Source organism: Gymnodraco acuticeps, unplaced genomic scaffold, assembly GCF_902827175.1.
Source record: "Gymnodraco acuticeps unplaced genomic scaffold, fGymAcu1.1, whole genome shotgun sequence".
Taxonomy (NCBI): domain Eukaryota; kingdom Metazoa; phylum Chordata; class Actinopteri; order Perciformes; family Bathydraconidae; genus Gymnodraco; species Gymnodraco acuticeps.
The window spans coordinates 84,670-102,410 of record NW_022990758.1 but is presented as its reverse complement, the minus strand read 5'-3'; the positions used below and the strand labels follow the sequence as shown (position 1 = coordinate 102,410).

Here is a 17,741-nt window from a genome sequence, read left to right as displayed (position 1 = left end):
AAAATAAGGACTTCACTGCATCTCCGGTTAGATTAGATGTGTTTGTTGGAAACAGATTGAGAGCAAAGTGAGAGATGCTGGAGACGGCAGGCGGGAGAGCAGCAGGCATCCTGGGCGAGATTGTCGGGGGGAGCTCTGGGTGCAGACAGTGAGTCGGGCTGCTAGTAATGTGGTGAGCTGGGTGTGTGTGGGGGGGCAGGCAGGGGTGAGGGGGGACCATTCGAGGCCCAGCAGAAGGTACCTGGTTTAAATGCTGACTCACTTCACGTGATAAAGAACTCATTGAGCTAGAACGTGAGAGCTAAAGACAGCAGAAGGGAAATAAACAGTAGACAACAGAAAACACAAACCCATGTCAATAATCTTCACATGCACTACATTAGATTTCATTCACCAGATCACAACGAAAACCAGCGTTACAAAATTACCATTCATGGAGAGGATAAGATTATGGAGCACAGATTTTTAATTTTTACCCAGGCTGCGCATTTAGCATGATTATGCGGAAAGTTTTTAAATGGACGTGCATCCATGTCGTTTCTCTCTCTTATTTTAACTTAGATTCATACAAATAAGCCCACTGCACGCACTGGCTGTTAGGGTGGAGCATCATGAGTCAGTGGCAGGATGGCACTGTGTGGCTACAGCAGGAGGAAAGTGTCTTACCTCCCCGGACTGAGAGCCGTCCGGCACGGGATGACCTTCTGGAGCGGGCGGTAACAACGTGGGGTTGAACATCTAAACAAAATAAAATGCAACAAAGGAAAATGGATAAGAACAGATCTACCTTTGTATCTCATGAATAAATGAACTCTAAGCTATTGACTACTATGAGTAGTGTTGTAAACATTGGATATAGAGAGCACAACATTAAAATGATTATCTCTACTGTGGACAACTGTTTTTCAAATAAATAAGCAATCTGTCCAATCAGATGCGTCCTCTAAATCTTCAAAATCAACCCAAAATTCCTCAAAATCAGTCCACAGAGTACAACTATTGGCATTTTCTGGTTAAAAACGCCATTTTTGATACTGAATATTTCAGAAATGGACTCAACATCTTCAAAAACCCTCAAAACAAACCCTGAGAGCATGAGGCTTCTCAGGTTAAAAATATGTGGCGAGATGAGGATGACTGCAAAATGAGTCGATGTGCAATATAATGATCTTTCTGACTTTTTTCCACCTAAATGTACAACATAAATGGCAGAGAATATCAATTTCTCGCAGAATATTTACCTACAATGGCTCTAATACTCATAAATGACACTATTTGATAAGCATGATAAGAATTTGTTCACAAAGCCGATACATATTAAAGGTCCCCTATTATACTCTTTTTCATCAATATATTCCAGGTCTCAGATATATACAAACATGTCTCTGAAGTGTTTGGCAGCATCCCATAATCCCCTCTGTTTCAGCCCTGTTTCAAAAGTGCTGATTCTGTGTCTGTAGCTTTAAATGCTAATGAGCTGCTGCTGGCCACGCCCCTCTGTGAATTGATTGGTTAAAAAAACAAAACAATGGTGCTTTGGGAGGAGATTCAGGCAACAAGGTGTGCGGGGTTACCTTGTTTGGTTATTAGCTAATGCAAGGTTGTCCAAACTTTTTTCACAGAGGGCCACATACAGAAACACTTACTAAGGGCTGGGCCCCTCACTAGGCCTCATACGGTAAGTCAAAAGTTAGCAAAATCAAATGTAGCTATTTATGCAAATACGTTTGACAAGATTTGTTAAAAAAAGTTCTCAACTTTAATTGACTGAATTTATTTGAAAAGAGGGCTTATGTTATATACTCTATGTTAACATTTATGTTTAAGAAATACTATATAAGACCATCACAAGTTTCAGCTGTGGGCCATATTCCATTGTACTTTTAGAATTTGCTGCGGGCCAAATAAAAATGGATCACAGCCGCATTTGGCCCCCGGGCCGTAGTTTGGACACCCCTGGGCTAATGGTTGCATGACCCAAAAAAACATTGTGAAGTGGCCAAAATCTGATCAGCTCATTTTCAGACAGGTTTTTATATCGATGGGTCAGGACAAACAGAGACAACTAGAGGGGACACATGCTTATCAATAAAACACATACAAAAATGGATTTAGCATAATAGGTGACATTTCAAACTATTTCCTTTTGAACTTATGACGTTCACCACTAAAGAGAAATAGATACCTGTGGAACAGCGTTGGTGTTTGGTGAGTTCAGCTCCTGATGTCCTCCTTCACTTCCCTCCAGAGGCTGTTGGTCGTTAGGAGCTAAACCAGAGACAGAACAACATTACATCACTTCAACTCTTTATTGTACTAAGTTTTCTCCCAAACAAAAAGACTTCTGAACCTCGCTTGTGAATGTCACTGCTCCACATATACACTTCATCCTGACACCTACACACCTAAGCTAGGCACAAACAGGTTAGCAGGCATGGACATTGGAGCCAGAGGAGCGAAGAAGTCTGCCGGAGCGGGGGCGAATCCTCCAGGTTTAGCAGCTCTGCTGGGGTTCAGGACATCCACATATCTGCTCTTTGTGCCTGAGAGGAAAGAAACGCATGTGAGAGGCAAGAGACAGATGTTTGTGCGAAGGCTGTATATTAGGTTGATTTTAGGGCTGCGACTGAAGATTATATAATGGATGAGTCTATAAAATGTCATAAAATAGTGAAAAATATCAATTCCAGTTACTCAAAGCCCAAGGTGATGTCGTCAAATGTCTTAAGTTTGTCTGTCCCAAACCCAAAATGTTTTATTTAATATGATATAAGACAGATAAAAGCTACTCTTACAATTAATCTATTATCAAAAAAAAGTTGCGGATGATTTGTCAACTGATTGTTGCAACTCCATTTGTTTCATCAACATCTTGTAAAAAAAGTGTAATTGAAGGTTTATCATGGCGTGGACCTCACCTGCCCTCCTGGAGAACATGTTGACAGGCGGACCCCCACTCGGGGGGGCAGTGGGCCCAGCCATCTGAGGCATCTTGGGGAAGCAGGGGGGGGGGAGGAGGAGGCTTACTCTGAAAGAAAACAACATTAAATCAGGACTGGTTGGTCTTCAATGATATACACAATCCAGTCTGTTGTGATAGCTGTGGATCTGATGCAGTACGGACCTCCTGCTCAGGCTCGTTCATGTCCACCCATCTCTGCTTCTGTTCGTCCCAAACGATCTGACAGTAAAGAACACAGGGCTGTCATTGCTGCTGCTCACATGTGCATGATCTGGATCAGGGGTCATTTCATTATTCCTGTAATTCTTTGTGCCTATAAACATTTATCTGTGCTGATGCACATGTTTTTATGTGTTAAGAAGGCTAGTATTAATGTGATCTTAAATGTGCTGTCATTGTGCTCATGTGTTTCTGTCTGTGCAAATGTGCTCTTGTCTGTTTGCCAGGGACTGCAGATGAAAATGAGCCCCTTTGGCTTTATCTGGCACATGTGCATTGTCCCTTCTTAGATAAATACACACAACCCGAATACAGAGCTACGTGAATATAAGACCTGCAGAAATAACACCTCTAACTCACAGATTTGTCATTGTCGTCCGGCAGGTGAGCCTCGTTCTTCCCCTTCCTAATGATCCAGCTCAGCAAGCCTCCGACTCCTCCACCACCTCCACCCTGGGAGACAAAGAAATAGCACTGATTAGCAGTGTTTGGGGAAACCTGCTTCAAAGTAACGTGTACCTGTTGATAACAGCAGTAATTACATTACAGTTACTCAGCTCGTGCCCTGCGTTTCCATAACGGGAGGACAGCAAAATGCAACATCCCTTTTCGCTTGCGAGTTCATGGATGAAGAGACGGAGCACATGTCTCAGACTCTCATAGCAGAGATAAACAGCTTTGATTCAGCTACATTGTGGAAAAAAGGTTGCCCGTTTCCATGGACAGAATCCATGCAAGCTACCTGGACCCGAGTTCTGATGAAACTGAGCTACAGAAAACATGATGTTCACCAAAGAGCAGAGGTCTGTGTGCAGGGATGTCCTATTAAGGGTTTGTGCTCATTACACATCAACTAGTAATGTGTAATGCATTACAACACTGCTGATGAGTAACGAAAGCCTGCAGGAGACCTGACAGAACAGAGGGGTGATGGAGGAATATGTACCTTTTTCGGGGAGTTTTTCTTGGCTCTCTTGGCCTCCTCTTTGCGGGGCTGTTCAGGGATGGAGGGGGGAGGAGGAGAGGCCTGCTTCACCACCGAGTTGCTCCTCTCTCTTACTCCAGAGTGGGTGGACGACTCAGAGGTGGTGCGAGAGCGACGCCCCGAAGGCTGCAGACGAGAAAATACCAGCCAGAATGTTAGATATATTATATTAAAGATATATATAGATGTTTTTGGGTTGTATTTATTTTCGACTGTCCATCCAAAAACGTTAAAGCTGTAAATAATCAATTAGAGATCCAATACATTTTCTGGAAACTGTAAAAGCAAACTATCCAATTTCAAAATGATGGATTAAAAAAATGAAGATTGTTTTGGGAGCTTCTTCTTTTTCACTGTCTAGTAGTGGACTTTGTCTTAATAATACAATTGTAGAGATTCTGAGATCTCAAGCGAAGTTAAATCAATATTCTTTTTATTTCTTAGGAAAAACCACCTGCTCTAAATCAAAGCTGAAAACAAATAAACCCAAAAAGCCTAACCCTGGACAAATGAGTATTTGTATATTATATAAACATAGATAAACCTTTCTGACGAGACTCATCAGCTTGACTCTTTCTTCTTTACCGTCTTAAAGTAGTAACTCATTGATGGACTCCCTCTGCTGGTAATAACAATGTATTTTCCTTAAGGTTAAACCAATGTTAAATCCACATGTTCAATCAGCTATATTTTACATTTCCTAGCTAGAACAACCTGCTCCAAATCAGAGCTGAAACCAACGTTAACAAACCCGGACAGATGAGCATTATTTATGTGAAACACAAACGCACCATATGCATTGAAGATTGAGAAACAGTCCTCGACCTCCTCCCAGGACCCTGCAGTACCAAAAAACACAGTAGTTCATATTTTAGTAGGCGAAAACACTTCTATGGATAAAGACTCCTGAAGACGGCTACATGATATTTTCCCAGATACTGACCATGGTCGCCATTTGGTCGTAGAAGTCCCTCTGCGGGGTGAAGGAGGGTATTTGATGCATCTCAGGGGGGCTATGGATCATCGACTCTGCAGGGGGCATGTGCATAGGAGTGGGGGGCATGTGCTGAGGCATCTGCAGTGGTGGGGGGTTCATCTGTATAGGGGAGTGCGGTACATGTGGGGACATTTGGCCCATTTGAGGAGGTGGGGGTTGCTGATGGGCCCCTGGGAACATCTCTATCTGCTCAGGTTGAGGCTGGAAGGGAGGGGGGGCGAAGACGGGGCCCTGCGGAGGGTAGCTTAGGGAGACTGGCATCTGGCCTGGGGCTCCGCTGGGGGGGACCGGGTAGAACTGGGGCACGTCGTTGGGTTGGAAATGCTGAGGAGGGGCAATCCCGTCTTGGAGGATAGAGGTGGGAGCTGAGAGGAAGAGGAGGGGAGATAAGATGGAGCTTTATTCAGGAGTTAAAGCAGCAACAAGATTAGATTTCAAATGTCATTATATAAGAAACGGTTAAAAGAAGATATCACAACAAGAGGTCAAATGTTGATCAGTTGAATGAACATGGAGTGTGATGCGATTTGAGTCTGGCTCAGAGTAAAGAGATGTTAATGAAAAACACAGATGACACACTTCTCCCAGCAAAAGGACCTGGGTCTGAGAACCCACTAAATATAGAGTCCTTTCACAATGTCAGGAAATAGATAACCCTTTGTCTCTCCTTCTGATGTTTCAGAGGATTAGTGTTCAATTGTTACCATGGTCACTCCATTTTGACCTGTTACTTATTCAATCTCATTTTGTACACTTTTGAGTTTGAATGTAATGTGATTTTACTATGGTCATTGAGGTAAAACTACTGCGTCTGTCAATATATCGTGCTCTTGTGAAGAACATAAAAACATCTCATGAAATCAGGTTTTATTCTGAACAATTTAGAGGTGGTGACTGTTGGGAAACAGAATAAATAACCAAGGATGTGTGCTTTGATAAACAGCAAGGTCAATTCAAATAATTACGTAAGTAAGGTCAAATAATTACAAGTTTTGTTCGTAAATAAATTATAATATTTCCCCTCTCTCTGTTGATGTTATTGAACATATAAGCTAGTGTAAGTGGGTTTTGTCCAGTGACACACACACACACACACACACACACACACACACACACACACACACACACACACACACACACACACACACACACACACACACACACACACACACCACACACACACACCACACACACCACACACACACACACACACACACACACACACACACACACACACACACACACACACACACACACACACACACACACACACACACACACACACACACACACACACACACACACACACACAACACACACACACACACACACACACACACACACACACACACACACACACACACACACCACACACACACACACACACACACACACACACACACACACACACACACACCACACACACACACACACACACACACACACACACACACCTGGAGGCATCAGCTGCACTCCCTGCTGCAGGGGGCCTGGCAGTAATGAGCTCATCAGCTGGTTATCGGGGGCGGGGCCGTCCATCTCCACCGGCATGTTGTAGGGCTCAGAGGGGCTGAGCTGGTCCAGGTCCGAGCTGGGGCTGCTGCAGTCGTACTGAGAGGAGGGGGCTCTGTCCGAGCTGTAGGTGATCACCCCCGTCTGGAGAGGAGATACACATTCAACATTTGGTACATGGGAACAAACTACACAGAACCATTCAAGTATAAGACGTTGCAATCAAGTCTAAGCAGCCCATAGGAAACTACTGTCTTCAAAGCGCTATATTTTGAAATCCTTCTGTTTCCTCCTTACCCGTATCTGTCCGTCCAGCTGCCTGAGGTGGCTCAGCCATCCAGGTTCAACAAACAGCTCCTGCTCCGGCTTCTCCTTCAGTTGTGGATCGAAGAATCGTAGCTTTTCTGACATCTATCGACATAAAGCACAACATAACATTTGTTTATTTAGCTAAAACCGTTACGTATCTGAACTGAGAGAAGAGTGAGTGCATACCTGTATAATTTGGCTTATGAACACAGGAGAGTAAAATGAAGGCTGCATGAGGACAGTCCTCGAAATAACTTCACAGTAGTGGAAGGCCTGAGCACTCAGACCGGCTTCAGCTAGGCGGCATGCATAGATCAACTTGAACACCTTCAGAGAGATAAACAGAGCAGAGACAGTGTTACGCAGGTAGGGAAATGCAAACACTTCTTTATCAGTTTGGATAGGCCTCTTTTATCTTTAATATAGTGCCAAAATAAGGTTTTTAGGTTTATTATTGTATCTGTAAATAAAATATAAATGCACCTGGAAGTTGGGCTGTAAGCAGGGTTGGGAGCCCAGAGACTGAGCGTACTCATAGGCCTCAGTCCTCTGGATGGCTTCATTGCTCGCACATTGGAAAAAGGGCATACTGAAAAGACAAAGATAAGATGTGTGAGACATAACTTGCTAAATGTATTGCGGTCTATAAAGGTCCCTTAGGAACACTCCACCATCGTTCCTGTCCCCAAAAAGTCAAAAATCACCAGCCTCAATGACTACCGCCCAGTAGCACTCACCTCCATCATCATTACATTACATTACATTACATTGCATTTAGCTGACGCTTTTGTCCAAAGCGACTTACAATAAGTACATTCGACCAGGAAGACACAACCTTGAAGAAAACAGAATCATATAAGTATATCAGGTTTCATAGAGCCAAACATTTCAAGTGCTACTCAACTGGCTTTAGGTAATCCAGTCCTTTATTGGTATAAAAGTGCTTCGTTAATCGTTCTAACGCTCGAAGTGGAGTCGAAAGAGATGAGTTTTCAGTTTGCGCCGGAAGATGTGCAAGCTATCTGCCGTCCTGATGTCAATGGGGAGCTCATTCCACCATCTTGGAGCCAGGATAGCAAACCCACGTGTTTTCGCCGATGGGAACTTGGGTCCCCCTCGCAGCGAGGGCGCAACGAGTCGTTTGGCTGATGCAGAGCGTAGTGCACGCGCTGGGGTGTACGGTTTAACCATGTCCTGGATGTAGGAAGGGCCAGATCCATTCGCAGCACGGTAAGCAAGTACCAGTGTCTTGAAGTGGATTCTAGCAGTTACCGGAAGCCAGTGAAGGGAGCGGAGGAGCGGAGTGGTGTGGGAGAATTTAGGAAGGTTGAAAACCAGACGAGCCGCTGCATTCTGGATGAGCTGCAGAGGTCGGATGGCACATGCAGGTAGACCAGCCAGGAGGGAGTTGCAGTAGTCTAGGCGTGAGATGACGAGAGCCTGGACCAGAACCTGCGTCGCTTTCTGGGTCAGCTGGGGACGTATCTTCCTGATGTTGTAAAGCGTGTATCTGCAGCAACGGGTTGTAGCAGCGATGTTTGCAGTGAAGGACAGGTTGTTATCTAGGGTCACACCCAGATTCCTTGCAGTCTGAGTCGGGGAAACAACTGAGGTGCCGATGTTGATTGTCAGGTCAAGAGTTGGACAATCTTTTCCCGGGAGGAAGAGCAGCTCAGTCTTGTCAAGGTTGAGTTTGAGGTGGTGAGCAGACATCCACTGAGAGATGTCAGCTAGACAAGCAGAGATGCGTGCGATGACCTGGGTCTCTGAGCGGGGAAAGGACAGAATTAATTGGGTGTCGTCAGCGTAGCAGTGGTAAGAAAAACCATGCGGGCTAATGACTGATCCGAGCGAGTTTGTGTACAAGGAGAAGAGGAGGGGACCAAGAACAGAGCCCTGAGGGACCCCCGTAGTTAATTGACAAGGGTCGGACTCAGACCCTCTCCAAGTCACCCTGTAGGTACGGTCTTTCAGGTATGAGGTGAGGAGGGAAAGTGCAGAGCCAGAAACTCCAAGTTTTTGGAGAGTGCGAAGGAGGATCTGATGATTCACCGTGTCGAATGCAGCAGACAGGTCCAACAGGATGATGACAGAGGAGAGGGATGCAGTTTTGGCAGTGTGCAGTTCATCAGTGACAGCAATGAGAGCAGTTTCTGTGGAGTGACCTGCCTTGAAACCAGACTGGTGCGGATCCAGAAGGTTGTTCTGATTGAGATAACAGGAGAGTTGTTTAAAGACAGCGCGTTCAAGTGATTTAGACAGGAACGGGAGGAGAGAGACAGGCCTGTAGTTTATAACATCAGACGGGTTGAGAGTGGGTTTCTTTAGGAGAGGGTTTACTCTTGCCTCCTTGAGACTGTTTGGAAAGTGACCAGAAGTTAGAGAAGTGTTGATGAAATGGGTGAGAAACGGTAGAATATCAGGAGCGATAGTCTGAAGGAGGTTTGAAGGGATAGGGTCCAGAGGACAGGTGGTAGGGCGGGCAGAGGTAATGAGGGTAAGAACCTCACTTGGAGAGAGAGGGGAAAAGGAGGTTAGTGTGTTGGTGGAAGGAAGGTCTGGTGACCCAGCGGTGAGTAAAGGTGAGTCAGAAAAAGAAGAGCGAATATCATTAACCTTTTTTTCAAAGTGGGTAACAAAGTCGCTTGACAGAAGTGAGGAGGGGGGAGGAGCTTTTGGAGGGTCCAAGAGGGTGGAGAAGATGGAAAATAGTTTTTTAGGATTGGAATAGGAAGATTGGATCTTATCTTGAAAGAAAGTGCTTTTTGCCTGAGAGATCGAAGCAGAGAAAGAGGAGAGGAGAGCTTGATAGGTTAGGAGGTCGTCACGGTGTTTGGATTTCCACCATTTCCGCTCTGCTGCCCTAAGGACGGTTCTATTAGCACGCAGTGCATCATTTAGCCAGGGAGCCGGAGGGGACTGACGAGCCTGCCGAGATGTCAGAGGACAGAGCGAGTCCAGAGTGGATGAGAGAGTAGAGAGGAGAGTTTCTGCAGCAGAGTTTGGAGGCAGTAGTTGGAACGAATCAGAGGAAGGGAGGGCTGAGAGCACCGACGAGGCAAAGGTAGAGGGAGAGAGGGAGCGAAGGTTACGGCGGACAAGTGTAGGATGGGAAGAGATTAGTTTGTTATGTTTGGAAAGGGATAGAGAGAATGAAATGAAGAAGTGATCGGATGTGTGGAGCGGGTTTACAGAGAGGTTAGAAGTAGCGCAGTTCCTTGAGAATATGAGATCAAGGACATTGCCAGCTTTATGAGTCGGTGGGGACGGAGAGAGTGAGAAAGCAAAGGCGGTTAACAGAGATGTTAGTTCGTCTATCTTCCCCATCTGGAGGTTGAAGTCTCCGAGAAGTACAGCGGGAGGGCCAGTTTCAGGGATGTGTGAGAGGAGATGATCTAATTCCTCCAAGAAGTCCCCCAAGGCGCCTGGTGGACGGTAGAGAACAACAATGGTTAACTGTATAGGATGGGTTACTGTGACGGCATGGAACTCAAAGGTGGAAGGAGTAAAGTTAGGTAGCTTGAAGAGGGAAAAGCTCCATTTGGGAGAGAGCAGGAGACCAGTGCCACCTCCTCTGCCAGTGGGTCTGGGTGTATGGGAGAAGGAATATGCAGTGGAGATAGCTGCTGGGGTGGATGTGTTGGATGGAGTAATCCAGGTCTCAGTGAGAGCAAGGAAATCCAGAGACTGCAGGGAGGTGTAGCCAGAGATGAAGTCAGCCTTAGGAACAGCTGACTGGCAGTTCCACAGGCCACCTGAAACTAGATGATGGATCTCAGTGGAGCACGTGGGATAGACGAGAGCAGGCCGGTTATATCGATTAGGAGATACACGGGGCCAGTGATAATTGCGAGAAGACACATGAACAGGAATGGAGAAAATACACATGATTATAGCATGAGGGGCTAAATAACAAAAGTAAAAATTAAAAACGCCAACGATACTTAGCTCAATCAAAGTAGGATTTGCCTCCTCTTTGCCTCCCTCGTGACTCCCGTAGGACTCTAATGTCTTTGTCAGTCTTACTCCCGTAGGACTCTAATGTCTTTGTCAGTCTTAGCCTGTCTGCCGCTGAAGCTGCCGCTCCAGGAAAGAGCTACCCGAAATGGACACCTGATTGCTCAGTTCTCACAGCTGAAGTTAATTAGTTAACTATCTACAGCTGATGGGCGACAATAGACTGGCCCTGCCTATGTTAATAATGCAGGCTTGAGTGCTGAGAGCTGTAAAGCAGGTTTCGCCTGAGCAGATCTGAGATTTAAAATCTCTCAAAAGCGATTTAGCCGTTTTAGCTACAGTAACAATTATACAGAGTCGAATAAATGAAACCGAGAAGTCTAATTAAACAAGAATATAACTTACAGTGGTTGCTGCGTCAATAGGTAATGTTGTCACCGGGTCCAGATGCACACTGAGTTCATCAGTTTCTAAATGCGGTATTTAAATGCTTTTTGAGCTAAAGGATGACTGAGTCACACAGTTCTACTTCACGCAATCAATAGACTGGCCCTGCCTATGTTAATAATGCAGGCTTGAGTGCTGAGAGCTGTAAAGCAGGTTTCGCCTGAGCAGATCTGAGATTTAAAATCTCTCAAAAGCGATTTAGCCGTTTTAGCTACAGTAACAATTATACAGAGTCGAATAAATGAAACCGAGAAGTCTAATTAAACAAGAATATAACTTACAGTGGTTGCTGCGTCAATAGGTAATGTTGTCACCGGGTCCAGATGCACACTGAGTTCATCAGTTTCTAAATGCGGTATTTAAATGCTTTTTGAGCTAAAGGATGACTGAGTCACGCAGTTCTACTTCACGCAATCAATAGACTGGCCCTGCCTATGTTAATAATGCAGGCTTGAGTGCTGAGAGCTGTAAAGCAGGTTTCGCCTGAGCAGATCTGAGATTTAAAATCTCTCAAAAGCGATTTAGCCGTTTTAGCTACAGTAACAATTATACAGAGTCGAATAAATGAAACCGAGAAGTCTAATTAAACAAGAATATAACTTACAGTGGTTGCTGCGTCAATAGGTAATGTTGTCACCGGGTCCAGATGCACACTGAGTTCATCAGTTTCTAAATGCGGTATTTAAATGCTTTTTGAGCTAAAGGATGACTGAGTCACGCAGTTCTACTTCACGCAATCAATAGACTGGCCCTGCCTATGTTAATAATGCAGGCTTGAGTGCTGAGAGCTGTAAAGCAGGTTTCGCCTGAGCAGATCTGAGATTTAAATCTCTCAAAAGCGATTTAGCCGTTTTAGCTACAATAACAATTATACAGAGTCGAATAAATGAAACCGAGAAGTCTAATTAAACAAGAATATAACTTACAGTGGTTGCTGCGTCAATAGGTAATGTTGTCACCGGGTCCAGATGCACACTGAGTTCATCAGTTTCTAAATGCGGTATTTAAATGCTTTTTGAGCTAAAGGATGACTGAGTCACGCAGTTCTACTTCACGCAATCAATAGACTGGCCCTGCCTATGTTAATAATGCAGGCTTGAGTGCTGAGAGCTGTAAAGCAGGTTTCGCCTGAGCAGATCTGAGATTTAAAATCTCTCAAAAGCGATTTAGCCGTTTTAGCTACAGTAACAATTATACAGAGTCGAATAAATGAAACCGAGAAGTCTAATTAAACAAGAATATAACTTACAGTGGTTGCTGCGTCAATAGGTAATGTTGTCACCGGGTCCAGATGCACACTGAGTTCATCAGTTTCTAAATGCGGTATTTAAATGCTTTTTGAGCTAAAGGATGACTGAGTCACGCAGTTCTACTTCACGCAATCAATAGACTGGCCCTGCCTATGTTAATAATGCAGGCTTGAGTGCTGAGAGCTGTAAAGCAGGTTTCGCCTGAGCAGATCTGAGATTTAAAATCTCTCAAAAGCGATTTAGCCGTTTTAGCTACAGTAACAATTATACAGAGTCGAATAAATGAAACCGAGAAGTCTAATTAAACAAGAATATAACTTACAGTGGTTGCTGCGTCAATAGGTAATGTTGTCACCGGGTCCAGATGCACACTGAGTTCATCAGTTTCTAAATGCGGTATTTAAATGCTTTTTGAGCTAAAGGATGACTGAGTCACGCAGTTCTACTTCACGCAATCAATAGACTGGCCCTGCCTATGTTAATAATGCAGGCTTGAGTGCTGAGAGCTGTAAAGCAGGTTTCGCCTGAGCAGATCTGAGATTTAAAATCTCTCAAAAGCGATTTAGCCGTTTTAGCTACAGTAACAATTATACAGAGTCGAATAAATGAAACCGAGAAGTCTAATTAAACAAGAATATAACTTACAGTGGTTGCTGCGTCAATAGGTAATGTTGTCACCGGGTCCAGATGCACACTGAGTTCATCAGTTTCTAAATGCGGTATTTAAATGCTTTTTGAGCTAAAGGATGACTGAGTCACGCAGTTCTACTTCACGCAATCAATAGACTGGCCCTGCCTATGTTAATAATGCAGGCTTGAGTGCTGAGAGCTGTAAAGCAGGTTTCGCCTGAGCAGATCTGAGATTTAAAATCTCTCAAAAGCGATTTAGCCGTTTTAGCTACAATAACAATTATACAGAGTCGAATAAATGAAACCGAGAAGTCTAATTAAACAAGAATATAACTTACAGTGGTTGCTGCGTCAATAGGTAATGTTGTCACCGGGTCCAGATGCACACTGGACACATCATGAAGTGCTTTGAGCGGTTAGTCAAAACCTTCATCACCTCCTCCCTCCCTGACTCTCTGGACCCCCTGCAGTTTGCCTACAGAGCTAACAGGTCCACAGACGACGCCATAGCCCCCCCCTCCACACTGCCCTCTCACACCTGGACCAGAGAAACACATGTGTGAGAATGCTGTTCATTGACTACAGTTCAGCCTTCAATACCATTGTGCCCTCCAAGCTGGCCATCAAGCTCAGAGACCTCGGGCTCAACAGCGCCCTCTGTGACTGGATCCTGAACTTCCTGACGGGCAGACCCCAGGCAGTGCGGGTGGGAAACATCACATCCTCCACCCTGATCCTCAACACCGGAGCCCCTCAAGGCTGCGTGCTCAGCCCTCTCCTCTACTCCCTGTTCACACACGACTGCGTGGCCACACACAGCTCCAACACCATCGTGAAGTTTGCTGACGACACGACCGTCATCGGCCAGATCACCGAGGGCGACGAGACGGCGTACAGAGAGGAGGTCGAAAACCTGACATCTTGGTGCCAGGATAACAACCTCCATCTCAACGTCAGCAAAACCAAGCAGCTGCTTGTGGATTACAGGAAGAAGCAGAGAGAGGGACACGCCCCCATCGCCATCAATGGGACTATGGTGGAGAGAATCAGCAGCTTCAGGTTCCTCGGGGTCCACATCACTGAGGACCTGACATGGACTCATCACTGAGGACCTGACATGGACTCATCACACAAACACCATCCCCAAAACAGCTCGACAGCGGCACTTGTTCCTCCGCAGGCTGAGGAGGTTCAACATGGACTCCAGGATACTCTCCAACTTCTACAGGTGCACCATAGAGAGTATCCTGACCTTCTACAGGTGCACCATAGAGAGCATCCTGACCTACTACAGGTGCACCATAGAGAGTATCCTGACCTTCTACAGGTGCACCATAGAGAGCATCCTGACCTACTACAGGTGCACCATAGAGAGCATCCTGACCTTCTACAGGTGCACCATAGAGAGGATCCTGACCTTCTACAGGTGCACCATAGAGAGTATCCTGACCTTCTACAGGTGCACCACAGAGAGCATCCTGACCTTCTACAGGTGCACCACAGAGAGGATCCTGACCTTCTACAGGTGCACCATAGAGAGGATCCTGACCTTCTACAGGTGCACCATAGAGAGGATCCTGACCTTCTACAGGTGCACCATAGAGAGGATCCTGACCTTCTACAGGTGCACCATAGAGAGCATCCTGACCTTCTACAGGTGCTCCATAGAGAGCATCCTGACCTTCTACAGGTGCACCATAGAGAGCATCCTGACCTTCTACAGGTGCACCACAGAGAGCATCCTGACCTTCTACAGGTGCACCACAGAGAGGATCCTGACCTTCTACAGGTGCTCCATAGAGAGCATCCTGACCTTCTACAGGTGCTCCATAGAGAGCATCCTGACCTTCTACAGGTGCACCATAGAGAGCATCCTGACCTTCTACAGGTGCACCACAGAGAGCATCCTGACCTTCTACAGGTGCACCACAGAGAGCATCCTGACCTTCTACAGGTGCACCATAGAGAGGATCCTGACCTTCTACAGGTGCACCATAGAGAGGATCCTGACCTTCTACAGGTGCACCATAGAGAGTATCCTGACCTTCTACAGGTGCACCATAGAGAGTATCCTGACCTTCTACAGGTGCACCATAGAGAGGATCCTGACCTTCTACAGGTGCACCATAGAGAGTATCCTGACCTTCTACAGGTGCACCATAGAGAGCATCCTGACCTTCTACAGGTGCACCATAGAGAGGATCCTGACCTTCTACAGGTGCACCAGAGAGAGCATCCTGACCTTCTACAGGTGCACCATAGAGAGCATCCTGACCTTCTACAGGTGCACCATAGAGAGCATCCTGGCCTTCTACAGGTGCACCATAGAGAGTATCCTGACCTTCTACAGGTGCACCATAGAGAGCATCCTGGCCTTCTACAGGTGTACCATAGAGAGCATCCTGACCTTGTACAGGTGCTCCATAGAGAGGATCCTGACCTTCTACAGGTGCTCCATAGAGAGGATCCTGACCTTCTACAGGTGCACCATAGAGAGGATCCTGACCTTCTACAGGTGCACCATAGAGAGCATCCTGACCTTCTACAGGTGCACCATAGAGAGCATCCTGACTGGCTGCATCACGGCCTGGTACGGCAGCTGCACCGCCCTTAATCGTAAGGCTTTACAGAGGGTGGTGAAAACGGCAGAGAACATCACCAGGATGGAGCTGCCATCCATGGAGGACCTTTACTCCCAGCGGCTCAGGAAATCCCTCCGGATTACCAAAGACCCCCATCACCCCAGCCACAAACTGTTCTGTCTGCTGCCGTCTGGCAGGCGTTACCGCAGCATCCAGACTAAAACCACCAGATTCAGGGACAGCTTCATCCCACAAGCCATAAGACTGTTAAACACCTGAACTGTTGAAACAACATCCACAATATTCATCTGCTACTTAGTCATTATTGATCTATTTATCTAATATATCATTCCAAAAACTTGCATATAAGGCGCGTTCACACCTAGTACTTTTCCCACAAAGGTTCCTGAGAACTACGATTTAGTTGCATTCACACCAAAAAGTCCCAGGAACTAAATTAGTTCTAAAGAACCTTTTTTACCCCCTTTTCAGTCCCTGCTAGAGAGCAGGGAATTTCGTGGGAGAAAAAGGTTCCTGTGTCTGATTGGCTGGGCGGATTGCAAACCACGCCCCGTCAAACTCCCAAAATGTTTTGTGAAGCCGCCATTTTATTATCCTCGCATTGCATTATTAGCATTAGCATTAGCCCAGCGCAGAAACGCAGAGAGACTAACTTATGGCAACATAAAAAAAAACATGGGAGCAGTGGAGATGAGGAGGTGTCGGCGTTCTGGCGATTTACTCGGAAGGCTTCAGTAGAAGCTGCTGGGAGTCCCAGCAGCTTCTACTGAAGCCAGTCCCCAACTCCGGGGACTTCCGGCCGGGGATTTTGGGCGACAGTATACGCCGTGAAGTTGTTTGCGGCCTGCCGGTAAACCCAAAGCAGAAGAAGTGACGTCAGCGGCTTCATTTCGCTTCATTTGCCTAATCCACCCCCAGGAACTTATTCCGGTGTGAACGCGATCTGTACTTAGTTCATGAGAACTAAAGAGTTCTCAGAAACCTTTGTGGGAAAAGTACTTGGTGTGAATGCGCTTATAGACTCTTATTGCACTATTTCAAACTATTTTTCTTTTTGTATTTATTATTTACCTGCACTATATCTTTCTGTTTATCTGTATTATTGTGTTGCACTGTTGGAGAAGCCTGTGACCTAAGAATGTCATCGGCATAACTACACTGTTGCTATGTTCATATGACAAAATAAAGAACCTTGAACGTGTGTGTACTAGGGCTGTCCCGAATACCATTTTTCGGGCTCCGGATATTCGGTAGTAATCAGCAGCGAATATTCGGCTTCAACACGTGTATTTCGGTTTATTCAAGGCATTCATTTTGTTATTCGACAGTATTGTTGTTTCATAGTTATATGTTAATGTAAATAACCCAATTTATCTTCTTTGAAATTGAAAAGGATATTATGTTTGTTACTTTCGTTGCAGTTGTATATATGTCTTAAGTATATATATATATATATATGTATCTATTTATTTATTTATAGAAGGACCATACGTACAAATACATTAATCTTAGCAAAGAGAAGAGATGCAATATGCCAGATTATAGCTAATAGCTAATTTCCATCTGTGGTCCTCAGGCAGGTTCATAACAATCAATAAACAAATAATAACATTGCATGATCTCTATCAGTCAAACAATTTTAAAACCTGATTTAAGTACAGCTCAATAAATTAATACATACAGTAGTACACTTGAAATACACTTACATGATCTCGGCCACTCAAATAATTATAAAGCCTGATTTAAATACAGGTTACGAACATAATACTTAGTACACTTCAAATACACTTAAATAAAATATCTAAGATATAGTATGACAATACAGTTCAAATGAAAAAAACTCAGATTACAGTGTAATTTGGCTTGGCTT

The 17,741-nt window shown here is 45.1% G+C and overlaps 1 protein-coding gene across 1 annotated transcript in view; it reads right to left on the bottom strand.

Moving 5' to 3' along the window:
* sec16a (SEC16 homolog A, endoplasmic reticulum export factor) overlaps window positions 1-17,741 on the bottom strand; it is a 36,646-nt gene that overhangs the window by 2,948 nt on the left and 15,957 nt on the right. The window contains 15 exon segments of the mRNA XM_034232280.1: window positions 263-301; window positions 667-738; window positions 2,186-2,268; window positions 2,406-2,543; window positions 2,919-3,004; window positions 3,006-3,028; window positions 3,125-3,181; window positions 3,542-3,634; window positions 4,128-4,292; window positions 4,958-5,005; window positions 5,110-5,528; window positions 6,618-6,819; window positions 6,973-7,086; window positions 7,171-7,311; window positions 7,468-7,573. Coding sequence (XP_034088171.1) covers window positions 263-301; window positions 667-738; window positions 2,186-2,268; window positions 2,406-2,543; window positions 2,919-3,004; window positions 3,006-3,028; window positions 3,125-3,181; window positions 3,542-3,634; window positions 4,128-4,292; window positions 4,958-5,005; window positions 5,110-5,528; window positions 6,618-6,819; window positions 6,973-7,086; window positions 7,171-7,311; window positions 7,468-7,573 — 1,786 coding nt within the window.